The 25,275-nt window shown below is 34.2% G+C and overlaps 1 protein-coding gene across 16 annotated transcripts in view; it reads right to left on the reverse strand.

Moving 5' to 3' along the window:
- The window catches only part of C2CD5 (C2 calcium dependent domain containing 5), a 69,902-nt gene that overhangs the window by 31,067 nt on the left and 13,560 nt on the right, over positions 1 to 25,275 (reverse strand). For 7 of the 16 annotated variants that reach the window (XM_050911286.1, XM_050911154.1, XM_050911067.1 and 4 more), the window contains 3 exons: positions 23,568 to 23,719; positions 17,969 to 18,054; positions 12,114 to 12,222 (listed from right to left, as the gene is read on the reverse strand). In XM_050911286.1, the coding sequence (XP_050767243.1) occupies positions 12,114 to 12,222; positions 17,969 to 18,054; positions 23,568 to 23,719 (347 nt within the window). Of the gene's footprint in view, positions 1 to 10,224; positions 10,291 to 12,113; positions 12,223 to 16,986; positions 17,020 to 17,968; positions 18,055 to 20,484; positions 20,680 to 23,567; positions 23,720 to 24,705; positions 24,831 to 25,275 lie in introns of all 16 variants that reach the window. The other 9 variants (XM_050911203.1, XM_050910996.1, XM_050910832.1 and 6 more) reach the window with 4 other exon arrangements.

The raw sequence follows: 25,275 nt of genomic DNA on the forward strand, positions 1-25,275 counted from the left end.
TGGGAGCAATTCCTCCTTCCCCATCCAATCACGGACAAGAAGATTGCTTATCAATGTGTGTTTCTCTCTATAACAGAAAAGTATAGGTAGTAGGAAAAGTGGTTCACTGACTATGCAGAACAATTCTTGCTCAATTAGACTTGATCACAGGCAGCTGGCTATAAACACTGACTGAACAGCCACACAAATTTTTGTACTTCACAGAAAAACACCTGCAAAGGAGAAGTAACCTTTTTCTAGACATAAACAAAGACAAAAAAGCCAGTTTTACTAAATCATCACTTTTCTCTTCACACCTTTAGGTACCATTTGGCAAAAACTGCTCCTACTTGTCACCAACGACCCTTCTATGACAAAAAGTGCAAGAAAATGTGAAGTCATGATGAAGGAGTTGAAAGTGAGCAAGAGGTGAAGCGACTGGGGATGAACAGGGGAAGTGCTGTGGAATAAAGAATAAGATTACAAACAAGAATATGATACTGAAAAGGCACATAGCCACAGTAAAAACTGAAACAGAATGAAATGTTGAAAGGGAACAGATATGCTTAAGGGGAACAGAAAAGGTAGAAATAGTGACGGGTCCCAAACTCTACGCAAACATTTAACTTTCCTCCACAAAAAATTATAGTTTAAATTAAGGGTTAGGAACAAGTTCCTAAGAGAGTTAACACAATTTTCTCACCTAACTTATCTACAAGAACGCCTTGTCATAATGGAAAGCACATATTATTGTGAGGTTGCGCAACATTATGTCTTGCTAACACAACATTTAACCCTTTAAGAATCTGTTCAACATCAGAATTAACAAAACTATTAACTACAGTAATATAATAGATCATTTTCATTCTTATTAGAGATAAGAACAATTTTCCAGCCGTTTTCTTCAGTTAACAGGATCAGGCCCAATATCTTTCAAAAAATCCAACAAGTTCTTATTGCACAAGTTCAAAAATGTCTATACGAGTCATGCATAAACAAGTGTTTGTAAAGAAGACTGGGTCCTCTGCTTAAGACATTTAATTGAGTATTTTTTCCTTCCAGAAAGAGGCCAAAAATATGAATCAGTATGTTTATATATAAATACTGTACATTCACAGTTTACAGGAACTTACCTTTGCATATTAAAACACAAAATGATTGTCTACAATTAAAATCAAACACCATGACATTGCAATAATAAATTGATACAAAACACTGAATGCAGTGCAATGTGTAGCATTCATATTCTTCTGACAAATATTTTCACAAGCAGCCTTTTTTGACACATGAGCCACACAATTTCACATGGGGATGCCATTGTAGCATTTACAAGTTTAGTAAAGCTAAGGATTTACATAAACAATTAGAGGAGTTAGGGAAGCAGGATGGCATGTGTCCAGTACACTCCGTAAGAGTGTCTGTTGTTGTTTTTTGCTAAGGCAAAAGCTTAAGAACTAAGGGTTTGCAAAGCAGATTCAGCAGACAGTAGCCAGAAACGGTGGGTATTTTGGCGCATGCTTGGATCAGGTGACAGTACAGACTGAAAACTATGGCAGCTCACTGAAATGGTTACAGAAAGTAATGGCCCTGGATTCTAGGTGGAAGCAAAAAGGCAAGCATACATAGCACTCAGTCACAAGCTTTTCTAGCAAATCTACTGAGTAGTTTATAGCAAGGTTTATCTACAACTTTAAGCAAAAAAGTTTGCAAAAATTACACTGCTATTATGCGCCCTTTATTGGAAACCAAAGACTGAATATTAAACCTACTTTTATTAATGCTTCAAAATTGGCATGATATTTATAACAAAGTGGAAGCAAAGCACACTCTTTCTAGAGTTGAAGACTTGAGAAACAATGTTGTCAACAGTACAGTATTCTATAAAAATCGTGCCAACTCAAACCTCCTCGCACTGAAATTTTCCAAACTTATTAAACACCTTTAGAAGATACAAACAGCACTGTATTTATTTTGTGCCCTAAATGTTCTTTGAGTCAGTTCTATCCACCACCAATTCACCTATGTCTTTCCTTCAAAATATGAGGTTGACTTCTATGAGGCTGTATTGCCAACAGGACAACATCCTGTCCAAATCTTTTACCTGGAGATAACCCTAGACACTATTAACACTTTCTGATTCGTAAGAAGCAGCACCTTTCCAAAGTTATTTTCTAGAGATTCACTTGTACAGGGCCTTTCAAGACTTAGCCAGAATCTGCATTATGCTAGGTCCACACAGATTTTTAAAAACTGAAGAAAAATAAAGAAGAATGGTCTCTTGATTACACAGATCATACTCAAGAGTTACTGTATTAAAGCTGAATCCCTAGACATCCTGAGACAATTACTCTGAAGTATGAACTGTATGATTCATTTCAACCTATTTTAATACTGTGTAATTTAGTAAAAATTTACATTTATAATGTAACATTCTGAAATGAGGATGACAATCATACTATGAAAGTTTTCACAATCTACAAACGACTTACTGTTCTGTTGTCTCAGAAATGGCAATGGAAACACCAATAATATTCTTTCAAATTCAATCTTTGAGTCTTTCACTAGGCAGAGCCGTTATCCACACCTTCCTTATGCCCTTATTCTTGTATCTTCTTCATTAAAACCTATTAATCAGCTTACACAGAAAAAAGTGTGGGATTTTTTTGTAGATTTGTTTTTTTTATTTAAGAGACACCTTTGTTAGGTTTACAAGCACCCTTCCCTGGACCTTGAAGTTTAATTTAATCATCTCTGGTTATCCCATAAATATTGACATTTCCTATCATCTTTCTAAAATATTTAACAATTAAATAAGTGTACAAAAAGACAAATCCCCTTGTCTGTAAATTTTAAACGCAAAACTTGGGTAGCAAATAACTAAACCTACAACAGACTAACCTTAAAACTTTCAAAAGATTTTCAAAGCCACTCCATCCTTTTTTTAAAATTACTCCCTACATTCATCTTTAAGACTAAAAGATGTGAAAATGAAAACTTTGCTTATGATACGGAAACTGAAGGAAGCAGATTATTGGGATTTATCAAATGAAAACTAAGATACACTAAAACAGCAGAAAATAGTGCAACCACACCACCAAAGAGAACAGGTACACTTACTCCTACAAAGCTTAAACTACAGACAAAACATCCAGCCTGGAGAGTAATACTGAATCAGTGCTTTTCTGCCAGATGAGGTCAGAGAACACGTATCTCACTTCTCAAGCCCAAACTGCTGAATGAGTAAAAAAGCAGGTTTAAGTTTGGACGTTAAAGAAATTCTTCAATTACTGAAGAAACAATTTTAAGAACATTCAGGATTAAAACTACATCCAGCTTTCATGCATTTACAGGATGAGATATTTCAGCTGGCTGATTGAACACAAAACCATTCATTTGCAGGGCTGGTTTTCTGTTGGGTCAGTCAGGCCAAATCACTACATGACCACCAGAGGACTGCAAGAGCACATGGCAGAAATCTTACAGAAACACAGCATCATTCCTTTTAGTGGCAGCTCACTAGTGAGGAGTGTTAGCTTTAATACCAAGATATACCCCAAGATGGAGAAGCAGCAAAGTGTTCCTCTTAGTAACATTCCCATTAAAACTCCTGAATTCTTTTCTTATATTCTGAATTCCATAGAAAAACCTGTATCACTGCTAGGAGGCTAGAGAATACTCTGTTTTTTCTTACAAAAGAAAAAAAAAAGTTACTTTAAGTATGAAACAGAATTAACAGAATCTCCATAGCTTCTATATCTCTGATATGGGTGAATGTATTTGTAATTTAGACAGGAACATATGGAATTATACTTCCATTAAGGAATTTTAAAATGGATCAGGAGATCTTTTTACCTATCTCACCCCTAAAAGGGAATTATAAAAATCCTACTTCAAAATCTGGCTTTTGGAATCCTACCTTAACTTCCAATCAGCTAACTCCCTCAGCCATATATTCCTGAACAACTTTATATTCTCAACATCCCCGACAGCAAGCCTTGAGATATCTCCCTGCATTTGTTCCTCATCTCAAGTAAATATTCCTTGGAACAGTTTAAATACTCAGATACCTAAAGATTAGCATCTTGAAAGCCTTATGACTGACATCACTGAACACAAGTATTTTATACAGTCCACTGTGACATAACATTTGTGACCTAAACTAATTCAACTTTGTAAATCTAAACAATGTCCCAGATTAAAAAAAGGGAGTAACTACTTGGATTTTCACACCGAAAAAAGCAAACCTCCAGTGTTCTACACTTTGTCTATCAGTCACACATTGCAAGTTATATATGTAATTGATCTTAGGAATAAATATACAAGAATCACTTGGACAGACTACAGCATAATTTAACCTTTTCTAAATATTAAAAGTAATCTTTGAGGCAATAGTTTTCCATAAACGGGTTCAACAAAATCTGCTGCAAATACCACCAAGCATTAACTACACAGCCATAACAGTAATATATCCTACACCTTTTGCTTTTAATTGTAGATGAAGGTCTGATAGGAACAGCACAAGCTGTAAAAAAGTATCATCTTTAAAAAAAAAAAAAAACCAACAAAAAAACCAAAACAACAAACCTGCAATAATACCAAAACTGTGGTAATAATTTAATTTATAGCTAAAGGAAACCACAATCTGATATAACTTAAATAAAATTTTTAAAAACTAAAATAAAAAGATACAGCATTTGAAGACAAAAAAAGATGTTCAGAGTATTTATATATGTACATATTAAAAATTAAACCTAAATTTAAACTATTAAGGTAAAACTTAAAAATGAAGGCTTAAACTTCACCATATTCCTTAGAATTATAAAAGTTCAAAAGTACTGCCCAGACATAACAAAATGTTAAATATCGGAAATTAATTTGTCTCTGGAAAAATCAGTGTGCCAGGCCTAAATATGTAACTTTGTCACTCCAGCTTTTAGTTATTATTTCGATCAGTCATTCATCCTATAATGGTGAAGTCCTCACAGCTGTGCATAAGTTTCCTCTAATCATAAGATGAGTAGGACACTAAAGAAGATCTAGGAATCTGTCTTAATTGATCCTATTACAGTAACAAGGGCAAGATGTGCCACTTTGAAGAGCTACTAGGTAATAAAGAAACTACTTATTCTATCTTTTATCTCTCTGTTGCTTTGTCATCTTGGCACAATAAATGCAACCTATTTTAAAACATGAGCAATCTTCAAAGGACATCTTCAAATGACAGCAACAAAGGGGCTATTACTCAAAGCTGGAGACACTATGCTGTAATAAGCCAGGTCTTAAACGACATTTTATCTATTTTATAACTAGTATCACAAAATTAACTACAAGTATCATTTAAAGCTTTAAAGAAGCCAAACTAGCTGGAACCTTAAAACAAGCAACAATAACACTAATTTATCTTACACAGTCCTTGAAAGAAACATATAGAATTTTAAACACAAAAAAATTCATCTCTCAACAAACACAGATAGATGTTCACAGACAAGATTGCTGCTTTCTTGCTGACTGCCACACAGACTATCTACCTCACTGCACAACTGCAGAAATGGGATGGCATTACTTGGCATGAAATGATACTGCCTCTGTATTTCCTATTCATTGTTTACACTCCTCAGGCTTTTACTTGTTACGTTCACAGAACCTCTGCATTCATTATTTCTATACATTCACAACTGTTTATTTTGTTTTAAGACAAACTAGTCAGAAAAGCCTCTCTGAACTTCTGCATCCAAGGAGCCTTTCCTACAGTGCCTTTTGGAGCAAGTTCACAACTTCAGTGAGATCGCATTAAGAGAGACCAAAAACTCAAAACTTACAAAGACCACTGAAAATATTAGTGCAAAAGGTCAAAGACAAATTGCACTAACAGAATCCAAAGTACAAACTGAACCAGAAAAAAAAAACCCAACCAATTTTGGTATTTCTTTATAAGAAACATGGTATATTGAGGAACTTCAGTCTTAGCACTTAGAAGGAAAATCTCTTGTGCCTAATTCAGCTCAGATAATGATCTTACCCATTAACATTTAACCAGAGTTATTTCTATAAACCTGCTAGGGTCAGTTAGAACTTGTGTTATCTGCCATTTTCCTACAATACTGTCCGTAGACATTTTACAAGGACATGTTTACCTGTAATTATGTAGTAGTTAGGAAGGTGTCCTTTCAACTAGAATCATTCTAGTTTTCTTCTAACAGTAATATATTTTGAGCCAGGCAAGAAGTTCTACAACCATATCTTTGCAACCACAGAGTGACACATCATAAGGCTGAAAAAACTCATTGTAATCCATGAAGGAAACTGTATCAAGATAATAGTTTTAGTCAAGGCCCGTATTTTGAAATTAGGAAGAGTTACGTGCAAGAATAACAATACGTGCAAGACCAATGTTCTCTCTCTTATGTACTATCAATTCAAAACCAAACTGTAGTGGTGCAATAAGCAACAGCTTTATTGGAGCATTTGTGCATTTTGTGCCAGTCTATGATGGCTTTCACACCATTAGCCAAATTTCAGGGAGACTTTTAAATCAATATGAACAGATTAAATAGCATTACTTACTATTAGGCAAAGAATTCTAAACAAAGATTTTAAATGCCAAGTTTATTAATTTATGAATCTCTAACAGAACATAGGAATACTATTCTATACTCACTGACAGTTACCACCCTTTGTTCAGTTACATAAATAGCTACTCAGAACTCTCCAAAAGAAAATTAATGCTCAGTCCCAAAGAAAATTATTTCATTAATATAAGAGTGCATCTGTTTCAAAAAAGAATATTCAAACACCATTCATATTAACCATAAAAACCATTTAGGAATATTCACTCCTCGGAAAGGTTGCAGAAAAGTAGAATAAAATATTACTGAAAAACATCACACCCTTCACTTTGTTCAGAAAAGCCTCTGACAACTGCCTTTACCTCCCATTATCATATCAACACACACTGATGTACAAGAAGTCAACCTGGAAATTCTCCAAGAAAAGGTGGGAGGTCAAGCTTAAAATGTTGTTTTTCTACTAGTTCTGAATGATAGCCACATCAGACACTAACAAAAACATTCTGACATTTTCTATTGTGTTCTTACAAGTATGCTACATGTACACCCCAGACAGCAGTATGAAATGTAATTTGCACATTCACTATATGTTTGTATTTCTGTAAAAGAAAAGCACTCAGTTACAGAACAAAAACATATTCAAGCTTTCCTCTTGCATCTCCTCATATACAAAACTAGAGTTCTGGAGAATTTCACACTCCAACAGCAAGTCTGGATATCACACAAGGAGCTCAGGAGATCCTTAGGAATTTTATTAACAATCTTTTCTCCTTCCATGTTTCTGACTACTGGAGCTGAAGAATCACTGCTGAAGCAGCTCCCTCAACGAGGAGTTTAAAAATGCAATTATGTCAGAACACTGTATATGTTAGTTCTATGAAACAGCTGTATGCAAAAGCAGTCTCTATTCAACAAGTTCCTTGAACTTCCTAAGGAACCTTTTCTCTGTAACCTCAGGGAGAAACTTTAACAAAGATCCAGTCTTCTGGATCCAGGATTCCTTTTATGTTTTTATATTTATAGTACATCTTTAACATCCTCTTTCAGAGTCAGCACCAGAGTATTTCTTCCACTGTACTATGTGCCCTCTTCTCTATGAATTTGTGCTCTTGTCTCTCTACTTTTAGTTTGCAGATTGATCTTGATCATCACCTTTCTGTAATTTTACAAACATTTAAACATTTTTGTCACTGAACTGTATGCAATTCCCAGATGTTTAAGTAGCTTCTTTTCCATTCATGAAATAAAGTCAGTCTTTACTTCCACATTTGATTTTCTCAAGCACCTTCAAACCTCTGACTTTTCATCACCATCAGATGGTCCTGTTGTATCTTACACACTTAATTAAACAAGCCTCCCTGCCATTGGCAAAAAAAAGAAATATCCTTCTAACTACACAGGTTACCAGCAAGCTTAAATGAAGCCCAAACATTTTCAAAAAGGAAAATAATTTTAGCCTACTTATGGTCGTAATTACATTCTTGCTAACATGAATGTAATGTAAAGATGTGGTATTGTTTTCCTTAAGTTGTATAAATCCCTGCTCTCCTTCAGGCCAAGTATTAGCCAGCAATGACAGAGTTGGAAATAAAGCTCTAGAAGGGGGAGATGAATAGGAATCTTCTCCTTTGGTTTCTCAATGATAACAGATCTGCACAGCATATTCCTTATTCCAGTCTAAAACAGAGTTAACTTGCAATGTAATCTGCAACTCTACTATCCATCATACATCATATGTAACAACTGATCTATTCTCTTCCTCCTTTCTTCTTCATTCAGCAACACACTTAGCACTGCAAAAGAAACATACTTCCAGGAATATGAGCATAACCTGCTCAGTCCCTAACCAGTAGGATTAATCAAAACTGTTACTACAGAACTGCTGACACATGTCAAGGCAAAAGAAATACAGACAGTTCTCAGTGACATATTAACTCTAAAATTACTGTTTGGTTTAGACCTCTCTACTCCCAAAATTTTGGGTAACAACCACCTGTGGGTGTAAAATGCATATGCATATATATATATATATATATATATATGCGCGCCTCCTTTTTCCTGTTATCTCTAAAAAATTAAGGCTACTGTTTTGGATATTGTGTCAAGAAATGAATTCATGACTTCCTCTTAGCTTCCTAGGCCTACATTTCTGGATCACTTTCTAGCCTAGCTCAATGTACGTTTAGTGTCTGTACGTAACTCATTTACTCCATTATGCTAATAAAATTCTTCCACGGTAACATCCTACTAAACACTATCTCGAAGAAGCAACAATTAATTCAAACTTTTCAAGGTAGCATACAAAATGAAAAATTTCGACACATTTTTAACACCTTGGATCAGACTATGCTATACCAGTAACAGATCTGAGAATTTCATAATATTATTTTCATACAGAAAGTAAAATTAATTTTAAAAGATTATCACTTTCAAACAAGCAAATAAAACCAACAAAACCAGAAAACCTCATAATTATAATATTACAGGATGCTTACTGTAGCAAGGAACAAGGACACAAAAACAAGCCAATAGTTTTTGGCGCTACCTATTATTGAACTATTTGTAAAATGAAAAATGTATATAGATAATTTAAACTGAAGTTTAGAGCATGACACAGAGCTGCACTGCAACACTGAAGTACGAAGAAGGAAAGTTTGTTTCCAGGAGAAACAAACCCCCAGAGGTCACCTTTATACCTTTTTACTGTGCCAGCTTTAAAAACATCAAAGTTTGGCAAGGTCTGCTGGCTTGGATATTATATGCAGAGAAGTTATGCTTGCCTTCCTTCCAAAGCATGCTACGTTTCCAGAGGAAGGGGGGGGGGGGGGGGGAGAAGGCTTTATTTCTCCGCCTACCAGGCCAGTACTCTAGGTAGCTTTTATGTAGACTGCATCATCAACTCATCCATTCTCTCTGCAGCTCTATAAAGAAGTTACACACTTTGATCCCTAAAACTGCATAAAAAATAGAAAATTAGGGTTTTTTTCAAGTTAGGTGTTAAAGTGATTAAAAAGTTCAAATGATTATGCTGCAAGTCCTGCAAGCTAACTGCATTTTACAATACAAGATTTATGAACCAACAAATCCCGGACTACATACTACCCTTCTCTTTAAACAGACAGTCCTCTTTGTCTATTTTCCATTCTCTTGGACGATTTTTATATCTATTATTTAGAACAAACACATTCATTGATTTCCTGAAATTAACAGAAGTACAGTCATCATTGAAGAAAGTGCAAGCTCATGCAAAACAAAACTAACCAACAGCTCCCACCCCAAAAATCAAACCAACCAACCAACAAAAAAATTTATTTAAAAAAAAAAAATTAATTCACACCTGACTTGATCTCAACTCCATAAACAAGAATCTATTCTCTTTCCCTAAATTACTTGCTTCATGGACACTGAGCTGAAAGCTACTACAAAATAATCACCTGAACATTCAGCTTTCCAGATTGATATTAAATTATTCTTAGCAATACTATTTTATACTAAAACAATGTTTTGCAATTTTAAAGAAAGCCTTTAACAACATTAAAACAAGACATTTAGGCATTTAATGATTAAACAGATTTAAATTTGAAGCATTAACCTAAATATCCTACAGCATTTCTAAGAACTTCACTGAGCTGCCATAATTTCTGTCAGCATATGTAGTACTGAATGACTAGTAAAATACCTGAATTGAAACTATTCCAGTCTAGCAGTTTGTATGATCTTGTGTTACCCATAATTCCGACAAAGGCTGAGTTCAAAACAGCAAATTAGTAGATCAGTTATAGGAGCAGAATAGTGAAAAAAAACTACCAACAAGAACACAATTGACAACACCACTCCACAGGAACTGGAAAGACACAGACAGCAGAGTTAATAAGAGGCTGAAATAGAAAGGGAAAAAAGGAGCATGCTATAGCAATCTAGCACTAGGCGTGATTAAAGTGTACAGTATATAGCAATTATTGTCTTATTGATAAATTCTCAATCCACCTTCAAATGTTCTTTCCTCTTCTACATTTTCCTGTTTATTCATTTGCCACTTTGTTTCCTTTAATATTTTACAGACTTGACTCAAACGCCTAGTATGATCATCACTATATCAGAAATTTTTTTTTCTACTTCTTCACCTTCCCTTCCATAGCCATGTGCCTTCATTCCCCCTTTTGTTTTCATTGTCTTGCAATATACTGAGTTCAAAGTATCATGCATCTTACATTCACTTGTCAGGAGCAATCTACAAGTCCCATAAAAACACTGCAAAGAGCCACTTAGTTGTGCAAATATGCATCTCTCTCTTCTCTTATTTCTTATCCTGCTTTCAGTCAGTAAAAATAAAGGAGTGCATAATGCAAGAAATTAGTTTTTAAAACTTCTGAGCAAAATTGATTTTTTTTTTCATTTTTCTTAAATAAATTTATCACACAGTAAATTTTGCACATAAGTGACCTGTATCAGAAATCTGTTGAAAATACAGAAGCCTAAGACAACTTTGTGGCAAAGAAAGGGAGGACTCACATATAAATTATACTTTGACATTTCTCTTAATCTTCTCTCCACTGTGTAAATAAACCTTAAAAATAGGCAAAAAAGAACAATATTGTGTACGCATATGCTTTAAAAAATCCCTTGAAGTAGGGTTTTTTATTTCAAATTAAGTCTCAGATTTTATTTCACGTTGTCAGTTTACTGAATCTTTAGATCAGCAGCAATCTACCTGCTTGCAGAATTACTTGCCTTGGGCCATAGGAAGAAGAAAGAAAAGGAAAAAAGACTTTTTTTTTAAATTGCTTTTAAAGATGCATTTGCACACACTTTGTTTTATTACTCCTGACTAGTGCATGCAAAACCACTACAGGTGCTATTTTTTACTCTCCTCTGTCTGCATTTTTAAGTGCACTGTTAACTCCAACTTCTTGCAGAGTATTCCTTGGCTTGTCTCAGTGAATATAACAACAAAGTCTTCACGGTCAAAAGTCACTTAATTCTGATGTCAGAACTAGGACATGCAAAATACACGTTCCAGTACTGGGGTTCCCAGGTAAATATTAAATAAAAATCTTAAAGTACTGTTCAGTCTATGTCTTTAAGAACAGAAACAAAGCTGTAAAGGTTTTATCAAAAGAGGTTAAAAACATGTATTGAGCTAAATTGTAGTCATGAGTCCTTAAGGATTTCATGGAGCTGAAAATTAGAAAACATTCACAGTTAAGATCAAGTATTTCATCTTATTTTTATTTGAAAGGAAAACTTGCATCAAGCTTTAATATTAAAAAGTGGTAAAAAAATAATTAAACCCTCAATAATTCAAAGACAGTTTTTAGTGCAAATTTACTGGATTCACAGTACTTTACTATTTCATTAACTTGCTGAAAAGTTACTCACTAAAAACATACCCTCTGAATAACTATTATTTTTCAAGCTTAAATGATTGTCTGAAAAATATTGCTTTTAATATACAGTTTTAGAATAGATTTGCATCTATTCAAATACTGATATGTTAAAAAGTTATAAAGATTAGAAGTACATGACCATTACGACTGGACTTGGGCAAGGAAGTTGTTCTTAACATACCAGGATTGTGAATACGATCCAGGAGCTTCACAGACCGTGCACTGACAACACCACCAACGTGGACAAGAAAGCCTGGTGGAAAGGTCGTCAAGGTAAAAAATGGAAATTCCTGTTATGATTAAAAACAAACATCAAATGACTGCTTACCAACCACTGCTGATTGCCAATAAACATGCAGTGAATTGATAATTTCCCTGAAATACAAGCAAAGCAGTTACATTAGGCCAAACAGGTCCTTCAGGCTTACTAAGCGCTACGTAACCATACGTCTTTATATACGCATAGTATAATAAAAGCAGAGGTATTATACAATGTAAGAATACATTTCCCCCATAGAGTTGTATCTGAGCACAATATTAATAAATAATCAAAACTTTACACATTTGTGTTAACAAAGCCTCTGTTGGTCCACTTTTAGGGTGGCAGATAAACAACATATTTCTACTTTCATTAGCTGATACAAAATAAAGGAACATTTTTCTCCATTTTTGGGTCTTATCGTTACATCTGCTACAGTTTGATCCTGAAGCACAGGGTAAAACAAACTGTAGTCTTGCAAGAATGACAAATGTCTTACTACAGGAAAACATACCTAAAAAATATGAACGGACTGCTCTGCTAGTGTCGTAAGCTCTAAATGTAACAAGTAAATATCCATCTTCTAGCATAAAGCATAAGTCTTGAAATACAACTCTAAGTTCTTAAACTAAGGAAATTCACTTCCAACTCATTTGCATAAATTAGTTTTTACCAATTCATAATTAAAATTAAGAATTAATAAATTTCAGCAACTACTTAAAAATGCAGTTCATAGAAAGAGGCAAAGTAAGTGATAACAGTAATTTTTCATGACACACGTGATGAAATAAAACAGTCATATTCAAAGGAGGTGAGCCCAAAACCGGAAGATTTTATTTTCTACAGAGACATTCTATGGAATGTCTAATATACACATGATAGCACTTATGGGGGAAAGGCAACAGATTTATGTTCAGCAGTTCTAAATGCATAGAGGCAAAAAGAGAAAAATAAAAGAAAAATCATGCAATCATGGTTTTAATAGTCATGATGTTTGGTTAAATGGAAAAAATAAACACCATAATTTTATATGAGAGAAAGTACAGTATAGATTCCTTTCTCACATACTTGAAGCACTTGCAACAGTACAGTTCAACTGAGCTTCTACCTAAACAGTGTACATGCTGCAGATTAAATGAGGATCACGGTTCTTCCAGCAATACATGGCATTAAAGTCCTCTTAAACTAAAGCCCAATGTAGACTTAAAAATTAATACTTCAGAATTCTTACCACCCTTGTTATTAGAACTCTTACAACTTTTAAAAGGTCCTACAAACTTCCAAGTGTTCTGGATTTTTGTTTGGCTTAGACTTTAAAATTAAGAGGCAAACTTTGAAATCAGCAACCATAGCATCAACAACCAGAACAAAAAAAAAAAAAAAATCCAACCCCAAAAAACACCAAAACCTGCAGTCGTGCCTTATGATGCAATTAAAAACCAGGAAGATTTCACCACAGGACTCTGCAAACCTGCTTGACTAATCTGTCTTCAGGAGCACCGATGGTTCTCTAGAGGGCTACAGAAAAGACTCCCCCAGAAGGTTCTAACAGATCATAAAGTGCTTTGCAGGTTATGAGAATAGTCAGAAAGCACTGACTACAACACAGTCTGAACTCCTTTTCTGTACGTCTTTCATGCCGAAAAATGGAAAAAATGCAGTACATCAACACTTTGTTAGAACCCTCTTTCACTGTGGCTCTGTATTATCAACTGTTCAGTGATTCACAAGTATACTGATAATATTTGTCCCTGTATAATTCCATGACACTCATTCTGCATAACTTATATTTAAATATACAACATACACGTTTGCTGTCCCTTGAATATAGTTATCCCACAGTAATGACATTAAAAATAATTAGCTTTCCCAGAACTACAGAAACCAATAAGTCTACTGCATATGCCACCTATATGAAATTCCATTAAGCCTATACTACACTTATATTTTATACATATATATACACTCACACTTACATTGTGCTAAAGCAGTATGTAGTGAACAAAGTCAACGATACTCCATGCTCTAAAGCATAAGCAAATCCGATGCTTTTTAATCTATATGGAGATTCAGAAATTACTTTCATTTTTTGTTCATTTTCATAAGGCTGTGTACTGCAAGTAATTTTAACATGTTCAGACTTCCAGTTTACCTGATCCCCTACACTACAAATCAGGAATAAAACTTTAAAATAGTAACATGGTTTTATCTCAATCAACATATTAATACTTGCAAGTCTATGTTATGATACATGCTAAAATTAGACCTATGTCCTATCAGTTAATTTCAGCCACAGACAAATCTGGGTAACTGACTCACTGAACCATTCTGACATGCTCTTATTCCATTAACAATGTCTCATTCATTCTGACGCAGACGGAATTCCATCACCTTGTATGATGGTGCTTTTTTTTCTTTTTTAAGCTCATTTAGAGGTTTTGGATTTTTTATTATTATTATATTACTCAAATACAAGTTCCAGCCTCAATTACATGTGGTAATCTGTAACACTTCAAAATTATAAAGCTATACTTATTGCATGCAAAACAGAGATTCCATAAGAACCAGACACAGTGTTTCAATATTACAAATCTCCTCTATTACTGCAATTTGCAAAGGACTATCTTTACATCAAGGTGATGCAAGCACAGAGTATTCCCGTGTGCGAGAAGACACGATGATCTTAAAGTTTCCAAGCTACAACTGAAGATGGTCAACCATTTTACCAATACCAATTCACTATGCCATTTCACAGTCATTGACTGCACAGACCCTGAAAGAACCGTCATTGGTTTAATCCTTGCAACTACAGAGAGATTTTACAGTTGGCATTTGGGGAAAGTTTGATAAGGCTACAATAAAGTCTTCATAAATATTTATTTAATATAATGTTTAAAAATGTTTGTGTAGATGCATACATGTATTGCTAGTATTCTTCTTTTTTAACTACATTTCATACAAAGACACACAAAACAATGAAAAAGCACATGGAAGAAGGCTACACACACATATCATTTGGTGTTAGTGCCAGCTGAAGCAGTTCTCAGATTCCCTTCCAGCCATTCACTCATTCCCATCATTGTACCACCCCTGCAAATAATGCTCGTAATGCTCAGGTATGTTCACAGAGCTTTTGGGGCTGACCCAAAGTAGGGAACTGGTCCACATTAAAATACTGTTAATTTCCTGGTTTAATTATTTTTATTCTAAGCACATTTACTGTGCCATCTCACAAGGTGGCCAAACAATCTTACAATTTTTCTTCAACTGAGCGGAGGGGATGGGCTGGATAGTAACATGAAATCGCTGGAAAGAAAAGTTGCTTAAGTCAGCATTTCAGCCAAAAGAATCACAGAGAGAACTGCACTCTAACACAACAGTTATCTAGCAGTGCTCTTCAGAGATGAAGATCAACAAATCTCCATTTTGAAAAGGCAGCAGTAAAGATCTCTCAAGCACTTGCAGAATGCAAACGTGGAGGAATAAAACAGCATTTGTCCAAGTTAAGGTCAACAGAGATACAAAATACCATAAAGAGCAGCATTTGGCCATTTCTACAAAAACATAGGCTAATTTTTTATGAGTAAAGCTCATATTTTCCCACTGATGGAAATATAGCATATACATTCACAGATAAAAATATACACGAAGATAGCTGTGCTATAGTTACACTTGCTATCAACAGGCATCCTGTGAATTGCTAAAAATCTATTAATGTACAATATAACACGTATGTGAGTTTTCCACAGCTGGTGTATTTTCCCAGAAGAAATCGAGTAATATTACCCTTCCAACAAAATCTGTTCTGGTTTGGAATTAGGGTTGTTTAAGTAACACATTAAAAACACATTTGATTAAAAAAAAAAGCTGTGGAGACATCCAGTTAAATGAACTGGTTTTAATGTGCCTTAGTATTACCATATACCCAAATAAACTGAACTAAGACTCAAAAGAACTTACTATATATCTAATACACATGGAAATATATTATACATATTGAATTTATTCTTTGTTTTCCAAAGTAAGAGCTACCCTAACTAATCCAGACAAGTAACTAGAGTGCACCATTTATGTGTGCAATATTAAAACAGACAAAATAACTTTTAAGTTATTCATTCTAGTTAAGTAACTCAACCTTAAGGTAACCATAAGAGGTAACTATAACAAAAACACATCCAATACAAAATTTTCAGAGAGACAGTATGAACTTATTTTTTGTATCAATTAACAGTCCGCATGCTTTGCTACATCATCATCAATAACAGACTCAACATGTTTCCATCCCATTTTACAGCATTTTTTTTCCACTAGACAATATACAGGCCTTATCAAAACAATGTGCAAATAATTCAAGCTCTAAAAATACATTAAGTGCTCTTAATTTACATTTTCAATTGTTTTTTCAGAGCTTCCAAAGGAAATAACAGATCAGCCATGAAACGTCTGAAACACTAGCAAAAACAAAGGTAAACAGAGAAAAGGCTCTTTTTAAAGCGTTTTTTTCAAACTAAAACATTAAAAGCAAAAAGCCATGGATATGTATTTAAAGATAAATTAAAATCTTAACTGAAATGTATCAACATGCAAAATACTAACTAAGCAAAAATATGCCGATCTGATAAATGCTCTTAAAAATAACAGAACAAATATAAAAAAACCTGCATAAACAAGATTACAAAGAAATCTCCAAAACCTCACAAAAAAGAAAATCAAAATATTTCAAATAGTTGTTTAGAAATCCTCAATACAAGAAAAAAGGGCTACAAAAAGAGTCACACAATGTTTTGGAACATACCCGCCTTCTACAGAACCTATGAGGCGATCCTCCCTTAGCAAGAGGTAACACAAAAAATGAGAAGAGAATCATCCACTTACTCAAAATAGTAGCTATTCACTTATATTTCACAGATGTAGCTGATTTTGTTTTCAACAAACGTATATGGTTCTATGTAAGTAGTTCAGGTAGTCAGAAATTGTAATTAAACTAGAATTTATTTCTGAATAGGAAAACATCCACATTTCTTCCTTTAAGATACCTCAGTAACAACATTTTGACAAAAGCAGTATATAATCTACAAAAAACAAAGTTGCAAGGACTCATTCCAAAATTTAAACAAAGAATTAAAAACACTATTTTTATTAAACAGTCTATTCAGCATAACAACAGATGGCATTTTTAGAACCACCTATAGAGGTTCTTCAAAAAGCTGTAAATCTATAAAGCCCTTTTATTGCTTGGGAAGTGGTTTAGGTTTGTTTAAGTTACCATTTTTTAAAGGCTACATGCACACCATTTCATGTAGTAGAAGGAAGGCTAAATTACGCACCAACTCTATTTTTCAGATCTGAAAGTTTTTGCAATTATAAATGGGATTTTCACCTTGTTTAAAGCTATTCCAGTATTTCTGAATTTGGCTTCTGTAAAAACTTAACTAAATACATGATGGTAAACTATTAAACTTACACATGCATCAGTAACTTACAGAGACTAAATAGCAGTAATTTTTGCTGTAACTGTTTCTTATAACACCAACTGTAATCACCTGAATGCTGTGCACATTACAGTTATTTGGTCCACTTTTCTTAATGCTTTAGTAATATATTGAAATTTAAATAATTTGTGTATAAAGGGCTATTAAATGTTCAACACTTGCAATAAGTTTTCAGACCTAAAAATTACATATATTTTTAAACAGAAAGTAACAGGAAACTTTTAACTTACTACAAGCTAAATTTTCACTCTAGTAGATCAGAAATGTAAATATAAAATGCCTTACCCTTTGTTCCAGAGCTGACTGAGTCTGTTGTCTTAAAAGAGTTTTAAATGGCCCCCCTTCTTTTCCAGCACTCCCACTGCCCATTCCTGAAGAGTATCAGTACGAATGACATTCAAAGAAACATATATTATAATTTGTAACCAAACTTCGATTTAAAATACATAAAATAGTCATTGAAAACAGTCAAATTATCCCCATAATTTTAATTTTCAGAAAAAAACTGCTGAGCATCACAGTTTAATTTGGGTTGGGGGTGGTGATGGTGTTTTGGGGTTTGGTTTTCACGTGACTAGCAGTGTTTTTTTAGCATTTGGACAAAACCCCCCTGATCTAAGATCTTTTCTGCTGTCAACCTGAATTAAAAAAACCTTCAAAATACAAAGACTTAAAGACCTGGGCTTGCAATTCTTTCCTATGACATAAAACTTCTTTTATTTTTTTTCTTGTTACTATTGGGAGTTTTGCCTATGATTTCAATATAGCACCTTCTCTGCTTTTCACAGAAAGTTTCTACATTAATCAGATTTTCAGCCCTTATCAAAAAGGGCTGCAAAGTCACCATTAGTTCCACACTGTTGAACAATGCCTCTCTGCCAGATTACTCTATAGTCAAGTATTTCTCTCTATTATCATTATCAGTTTTTTTTAAAAAAAAAAGTAATAAAAATCTGGCTTTCTGAGAGTTTCACAGTAACTAAACCACCTTTCCTAACCACTGGGAGGAGACTATACACATAATTAATTACAGCAGTAGTTATATAATGCATGATTGGGACCAAAAAGAAAATTGCAAAGGCAATGCACATCCTTTGATTTGAAATAGAAACTCTGAAAAAAATTACCAATTATTTTTATTTTCTTTAATATCTGTGCAATGAAATATTCACTCATCTGATTCATTCAAATAAGCTAAGGACTACTGCTCAGCATTTAAAACTGCCACACTTATTTGATTATTATATTTGCACACACATAACCTGCAGATTATCTGTAAATGAAAATAAGAAATAAACTCCAATTTTGCATAATATGGGTAATTCTCTCTTTCCTTCGTTCATATATTTTACTCCCACCCCTACCCCCCAATACAGGAGCTTTTCTGAAGAGATGGAAAGTTTATCAGATACACAGATATCTTTCCTATTGAATTATCTGTTATCAAGGAATTGTACTCTAAACTGAGTGTGTCAAGATGCAGGTTATATGTATGACAGTAAGTTATTTGCTCTATGGTTAGAAATCACAAAATTAGAAAATAAACACATACCAAGATTGTGTTTTTCCTAAAGTAAACACAATGCTGGTGAATCAGATTTTCTTGGTAATATTTCATGCCTAAAAACATACTATCATTGGTATCTCTTGTATCTAAAATCATCAGTGCTAACTTGACAAAGCAAAAATAAACACCTAAATCGTATAGGAAAGCACAGGATAAAGAACAAAAAAAAGTGTCAGGAGCAGGATGAAATACAAACACCACAGTGCAAACAGTTATGAATGAAGCCAAGATTTTCTTTTACAGAATTCATAACTAAACATAACGATTGCTTGCTAATTTCCTTTTTCTTCTGATCAAGCATCTAATAAACATGAATGAGATTGTACATATAAATCAAAGTGCAGTTACTTGTTTTAGCCAAAGACTGGGAGATCTGGAAATAATACCAGACTTAATAATGTATGTTAAATCATTCCTAACATTTTCAAAAATTACTAGGCTATCATTACCATATAATTGTATATAAAAATACTATAATTTTTAACAAATATTTTTAGCTGTTCTTGGATAAGGAAACAAAAATATTAGTATCTGTATAGTCCCATTAAACAAAATTAAATTGCTTTTACTATTTGGCATTGATTCTAAACATCATTGTCAGGGACTATACAATATTAAATACAGACAAACATAGCATAAATACTGGACATGAAACAAAGTCAAAAAATACAAACTAATCAGAATCGTTTCTACAGAAAAAAGCAGTAATATCAACTATTCAATTTAAATCTATGAAAATAATGCATGTCAGTGGAATGGAAAAGGAGGCAGTACAAGTAAAAAGTTTGTACAGGCTTTGTTTGAAAGATTAATTTAAAGAGCAGAGTTGCTAGCCATCTGATAGCCATTATTTCAATAAATTATGAATGAATTAATGAGCAAGTGCTTGTTCCATGCAAAATATAGGAACAACAAAGTGAAGGGAATGAGGGGGATTAAAAAAAAGTAAATTATTTTAGTCCAATTACCAAAGGAAATTTTGCAAGGGAAAAGGAGAAAGTTCTGTAGCATAAGCTACATATGTTTCAAACCCTGTAAGAAGTTCTGAAGCTGTTTCAAGCTTCTGGGGCAGAGGTGAGAGATGGTATGAATAGTCATGTAGCCAGCAGTTTTCAGAGGCTAATCGAACAAAAACATAGGGTTATAGAAGGCTGTGTGTTAAATGCCCCCATATCAAATAACAACAACATTTTCTTAAAAGTTTGTTTAAAAGGCCATAATAGATTGATCCTACCAGAAGCAGCCAGAAGCAGCTCTTCAGTGAAAGAAACACTTTTCCTCAGAACAACTGGGCTGACATGGCTAGAGTGTAGAGGGTTAAGGCTAGACCCCGAGAGGAGGAGACAGGACTTTTTAAGATGTGGGGAATCACAAGAGAGTGTAGGGGAGCTGGGAAACAGGAAAATCCTAGGTCCCTGTGGGGAAGGTGCTGTGGAGGAAAGTAATAGAGACAAAGAGATGTAGATTCAGAAGATGACTAAAGAAACAGACGGAAGAAATCAAAATGAAGCAATTTTTTTTTTCTCCAAATGAACCAGCACTTATTGCTAAATTATTTCTCAACATACAAAGAAATGGAATGACAATACAACTCCACAATGTGAATGAGAAGCATGTTCTCAAAAATTATGACCTGATTAACTTTATTTTGAAATTAGTTTTTTAAAAGCCATGGTAATCTTAACATTTATTTTAAATTTTATACAAAATTTGATAATACTATGGAGTAAAGGCTAAATAACACAGTCCTCTCACACACTTAATCTGATTACTCTCATTACTTAGGTATAAAAAGTTATTTTCCAGAGAAGTCATGGATTTGTTTTATGATTTTTAGATTCATAAATCTTGTAGAATTCTAAGTTCCCACACAAAAAAGGAGTTCCCACCTTCTCAATTTCCTCCAAACATATACTATGTCACATCAAAATGTATTACCCGATTAAAATATGCCATGCTTTTTGTCAGTCTGATATTCTGTTAGTTTGCAGTGGCATAAAATATATCACTATTCACAGAAGAAGTCTAACTTCAAACCAAAACAAGCTTTCTCAGCACAGAATAATCTCCCCTCATATTTAGACCAGATATAGATCAGAATGGATAACACAATCACAATTGCATTTTGTAAAAGACATTAAGGTAATATTCTCCTGATTTGGAGCTACTGAAAATTAGATGCTTAAGTAGATCCAAGTTTCAATCTCCTCTATTTAGTTCTTCATATTGTGAAATTGTGGTATCTGCACTCTTTTTAGTTAGTCTCCATCTCAAACAAGTGAACACACTAGCTACCTGACTGAGAGAGAGAGAGAAATGTACTGCAGAAACATCAGAAAATACTTTATTTTTCACATCAGCCAATCTGAGTAATGGGTATCTCAAATTTGATGTTTAATGTGTCACATGAGATGTTTGCCCTTTTTTTTTTTTTTTGAACACTAACATCACCAAACTGTCATACTGAAATATTCCAACTTAATAACGGTCTTAGGAAATGAAAACAGAGGTCTAAACATATACAGTGAATTGTTAAAAGCAACATACTGAACTTAGTATGTTATGGAAGTATCTTCTGCACATCATCAGATTTTTGGTAAAAGGTAAAACAAACGACTCAAGAGATACTGTCCTTTTAAGCTATTAAGATTCAAAATCTAGTATGTAACACCAAGATATAGAATTTTTAAATGCAACCAGCAAATCCTCTTAAGTTTCAGTAGCAGAGTTAAAAGCTACTAAAAAGACAGTGCTAGTAAGCAAGAGTATGACCACTGTTAGCTTTAATACTAAAAAGATTGCTAAAAAATACCATTTATATACTTGAAAAATCCCTAAAATTAACAGGTACCAATTACACAGTCTGCTTCAGTTCTGAATGAATTGACAAAAGACAAGAGGGCCCACGCACCTACATAACGTTGCCAGGAATGATATACGATTGCTGCTTTAAAAACCTGACAAATTCACAGTGAGTTGCCACCTTCATAAATTCAGAACATTTACGTCTATAAAGATGACCATCTACGTTACATTTAAATCCTTTACAGGACATGATCCTTACCATGGAAAATCTGATCACAAGAAACAGGTTTTCAAATATTCAGTACACCAAACACATGAATTTGTGGTGGTTCTACGTAATAAGCATCCAGTTATATTTGTAGGTCCTTTAAACAAGTGACCACCATAGGTTATCCACAAAACAGTCATCACTTACACAAAGGGACAAAAAAAAAAGTGTGCTTTTGTTTGGTTGGTTTTGGTTTTTTTCTTAAAAACAGGACAGAGAAGACTACTAAGAAAGACAGCTTCCTAATTGGGAACATTTTTTAACCGATATCTAGGTAACAAACTGGGTAAAATATTTAATATAACTGCATTTGAATGCAAGGTTTAACTTATCCACTTGGAAAAATTCTTGAAAGGGGTGCTATCAAGTAAAGCTGAATCAACTAATATGCTTAAAAATTGTCTAGATTACATGGAGACAAGAATGTTCTGAGCTTCAAATACCACAATTTAAAACACCATTTAAAACGCAACCAAACTTTTACAAACAATTCTGCAAAATAATTTGCCCTACGGTAGCAAAACTCAGGGCATTGGTCACATAATGGAGAACAAACAGACAATAATTCTTTGAGTTGTGCTGACATTATTACTGACATGATTCTAACCACAGACAAAAAATAAGAAGGGAGGAAACAAGTTGAAGAAGTTACAATAGACCAATGGCGAAAGAAAAATGCTTTTTGAAGATGGCTGGAGTATAATTTAAGTTACTTTCAAAATGTATACTGTGTATGTAAAGCCATTTTCATATACCAAAGAGAATAAAAAGACAGCAGCTGCTATATTTCTAGTATCCCATTTGCAAAAAGGAGTTAAAAATCACACAGAAATGTATACAATATACTTACAGCACAACACATTAGGCTTGAAGACTACAGTTTTAGTAACACTGTCCTTAACATATTGTGGTGAGAAATGTACTCCCATGATTTGTAATATGAAATGGAGGAAATAAGAAAAAGGCAATTACTTAGGACTCCCTTAATGCTCTGAGATGTTTTATTTCGACTTGAATACAGTCGTGTTACAAATGTCATTTTAATGTTATCCAGAATAGTGGAAATATAGGCAGGATTTAAATTTTCATCCTACAGAAACCCTTTCAAGCTTGAGGTGTGCTATCTGAAATCTCCAATTTCCACATCATTTTGATCACTTAAATGCCAAAAAGCAAAAAGGGGTTGAATGAAAATATAAAAAGAGAAACACAAATTAAACAAAAAGTGGGTGGAAGCGCCTTACCAGTTTTGGGTGTCAAACTCAAATCTGTGTCAGAAGAAGAGGACTGTCGACTGTAGGACTTGGAAGGTGAAAAGGAATAGGTTTGGTTTTTCAGAGGGGTGGAGGGTCCTGATGAATGAGTATTGGGATTGGGATCTTCATTGAAGGGAATCCTGCCAGAAGAAGGTGGAAACATATTCAGTAATCCTGTGCCAAAGGACCTGGCTGACAGCAGCATGATCCAAACACCAGGATGGGATTGGGGCAGGGCCAGCAGCTATTCCTTAGGTGCGAGACTGGGGATGAGGCCAGAGGCAAAGAAATGCTGTTTTACCCGTTCAGCATTCTACAGACAGATGCTGATAATCTACAATGAAACAATTAAGCCAAATGAAAGGCATGAGATGTGACAAAAAAATTATATATATGCAAAAGAAAAAACTGAAAACAGTTTATGGCTTAAAAATCTGGTCAAATACACAATGCTTTGAGTTAGTTTAATAAAGAAAAAATGATTTCAAATTATATTTGTGTTTATACATATTCATACATTTATGTATATACACACATATGCATTTTAAGGAAAAAAAAAAAAATGTTTCCTTATCCTATAGCATCAGCAGCATGCCACAGCTAAAAACACAGCAAAGAGGAGAAACTTTATGGGAACAACTATATTGACAAACAGTTCACTTATGCACAAATTGACTTACCTGCCCTCTAAAACCATCTCTTCCACAAATGGCACATACTCTTCCTACAACCATTTTATAACCTAAATACCATATCTGAATTATGCTTGAAAGCAATTATGAACTCCAATCAAAACATGATTTCCTCCAATTACTGTAAAATAGTGAATGTTCCCCAGATACATCAACTTATTTTTACTTAATTTCTTAGGAAGTAAGCATGTTAAAAGGAAACGAAGAGTGTAGCTTTGTGGAAGAGACTCCGATGCATTTTCAAGAAACTATTGCCTTTGTTTCAGCAGCTGCACACAGAGTAGTTCTTCACTGACAATAGAAGGTGTCTCCATGAGAAAATGAGGGAGAAAAGATGGGTGGTACCTGCCTACACTGCCTGCCTGCCTGCACTTTGCGACCACTGTGCCTGTGGCCTGCCTTTCCCCAGCTCTTGAGTCTGAGCAGTCTCGTACCAGTGTAGATGAGAGTGGGAACAGACACAGAGAAGTTCTGAGTAAGTCGTGAGCCAGTAGCAGTGTGAATTGGGCTGTTGTGAGTCGAGCGGCATCCATGGCTTGGCGGATGAACCAGCGGAGACCTGAGAGAATTTGCAGCCAAGGTGGAAGAAAAGAAAACAATACATACAAACAGGTTGCAAAGTTATGTTATAAATGATTTCAGGGAAGTTTAGCTAGAGGAGATCTCTTACTTTAAGCAGACTCTATGAATTTAAATTCCTAGCATGCAAGAGTCCAGATGAAATAAAAAGAGAGAAAGGAAGAGCTTAAGCACTAGCTTGTGAATGCGTAATTGATTCTTTGGCAACAGGGCATCAAGTTAGTAAAGCCAAGAATAAGAAGTATTAGTTGATTTTGCTGGCTTTGAGAAACATTCCCATTTTTTGGACTGAGGGACAATGATTCTGACAATATCCACCACCAAGCTGAACGTGGATTATTTTGGGGGTGGAATTTCCACATTTTGCTCCAGAGCAAAAGCTACTATTTATTTATGAATGCTTTTTACGTTCGTAGTTACCAGGT

This window comes from Gymnogyps californianus, chromosome 1, assembly GCF_018139145.2.
Source record: "Gymnogyps californianus isolate 813 chromosome 1, ASM1813914v2, whole genome shotgun sequence".
Lineage (NCBI taxonomy): Eukaryota > Metazoa > Chordata > Aves > Accipitriformes > Cathartidae > Gymnogyps > Gymnogyps californianus.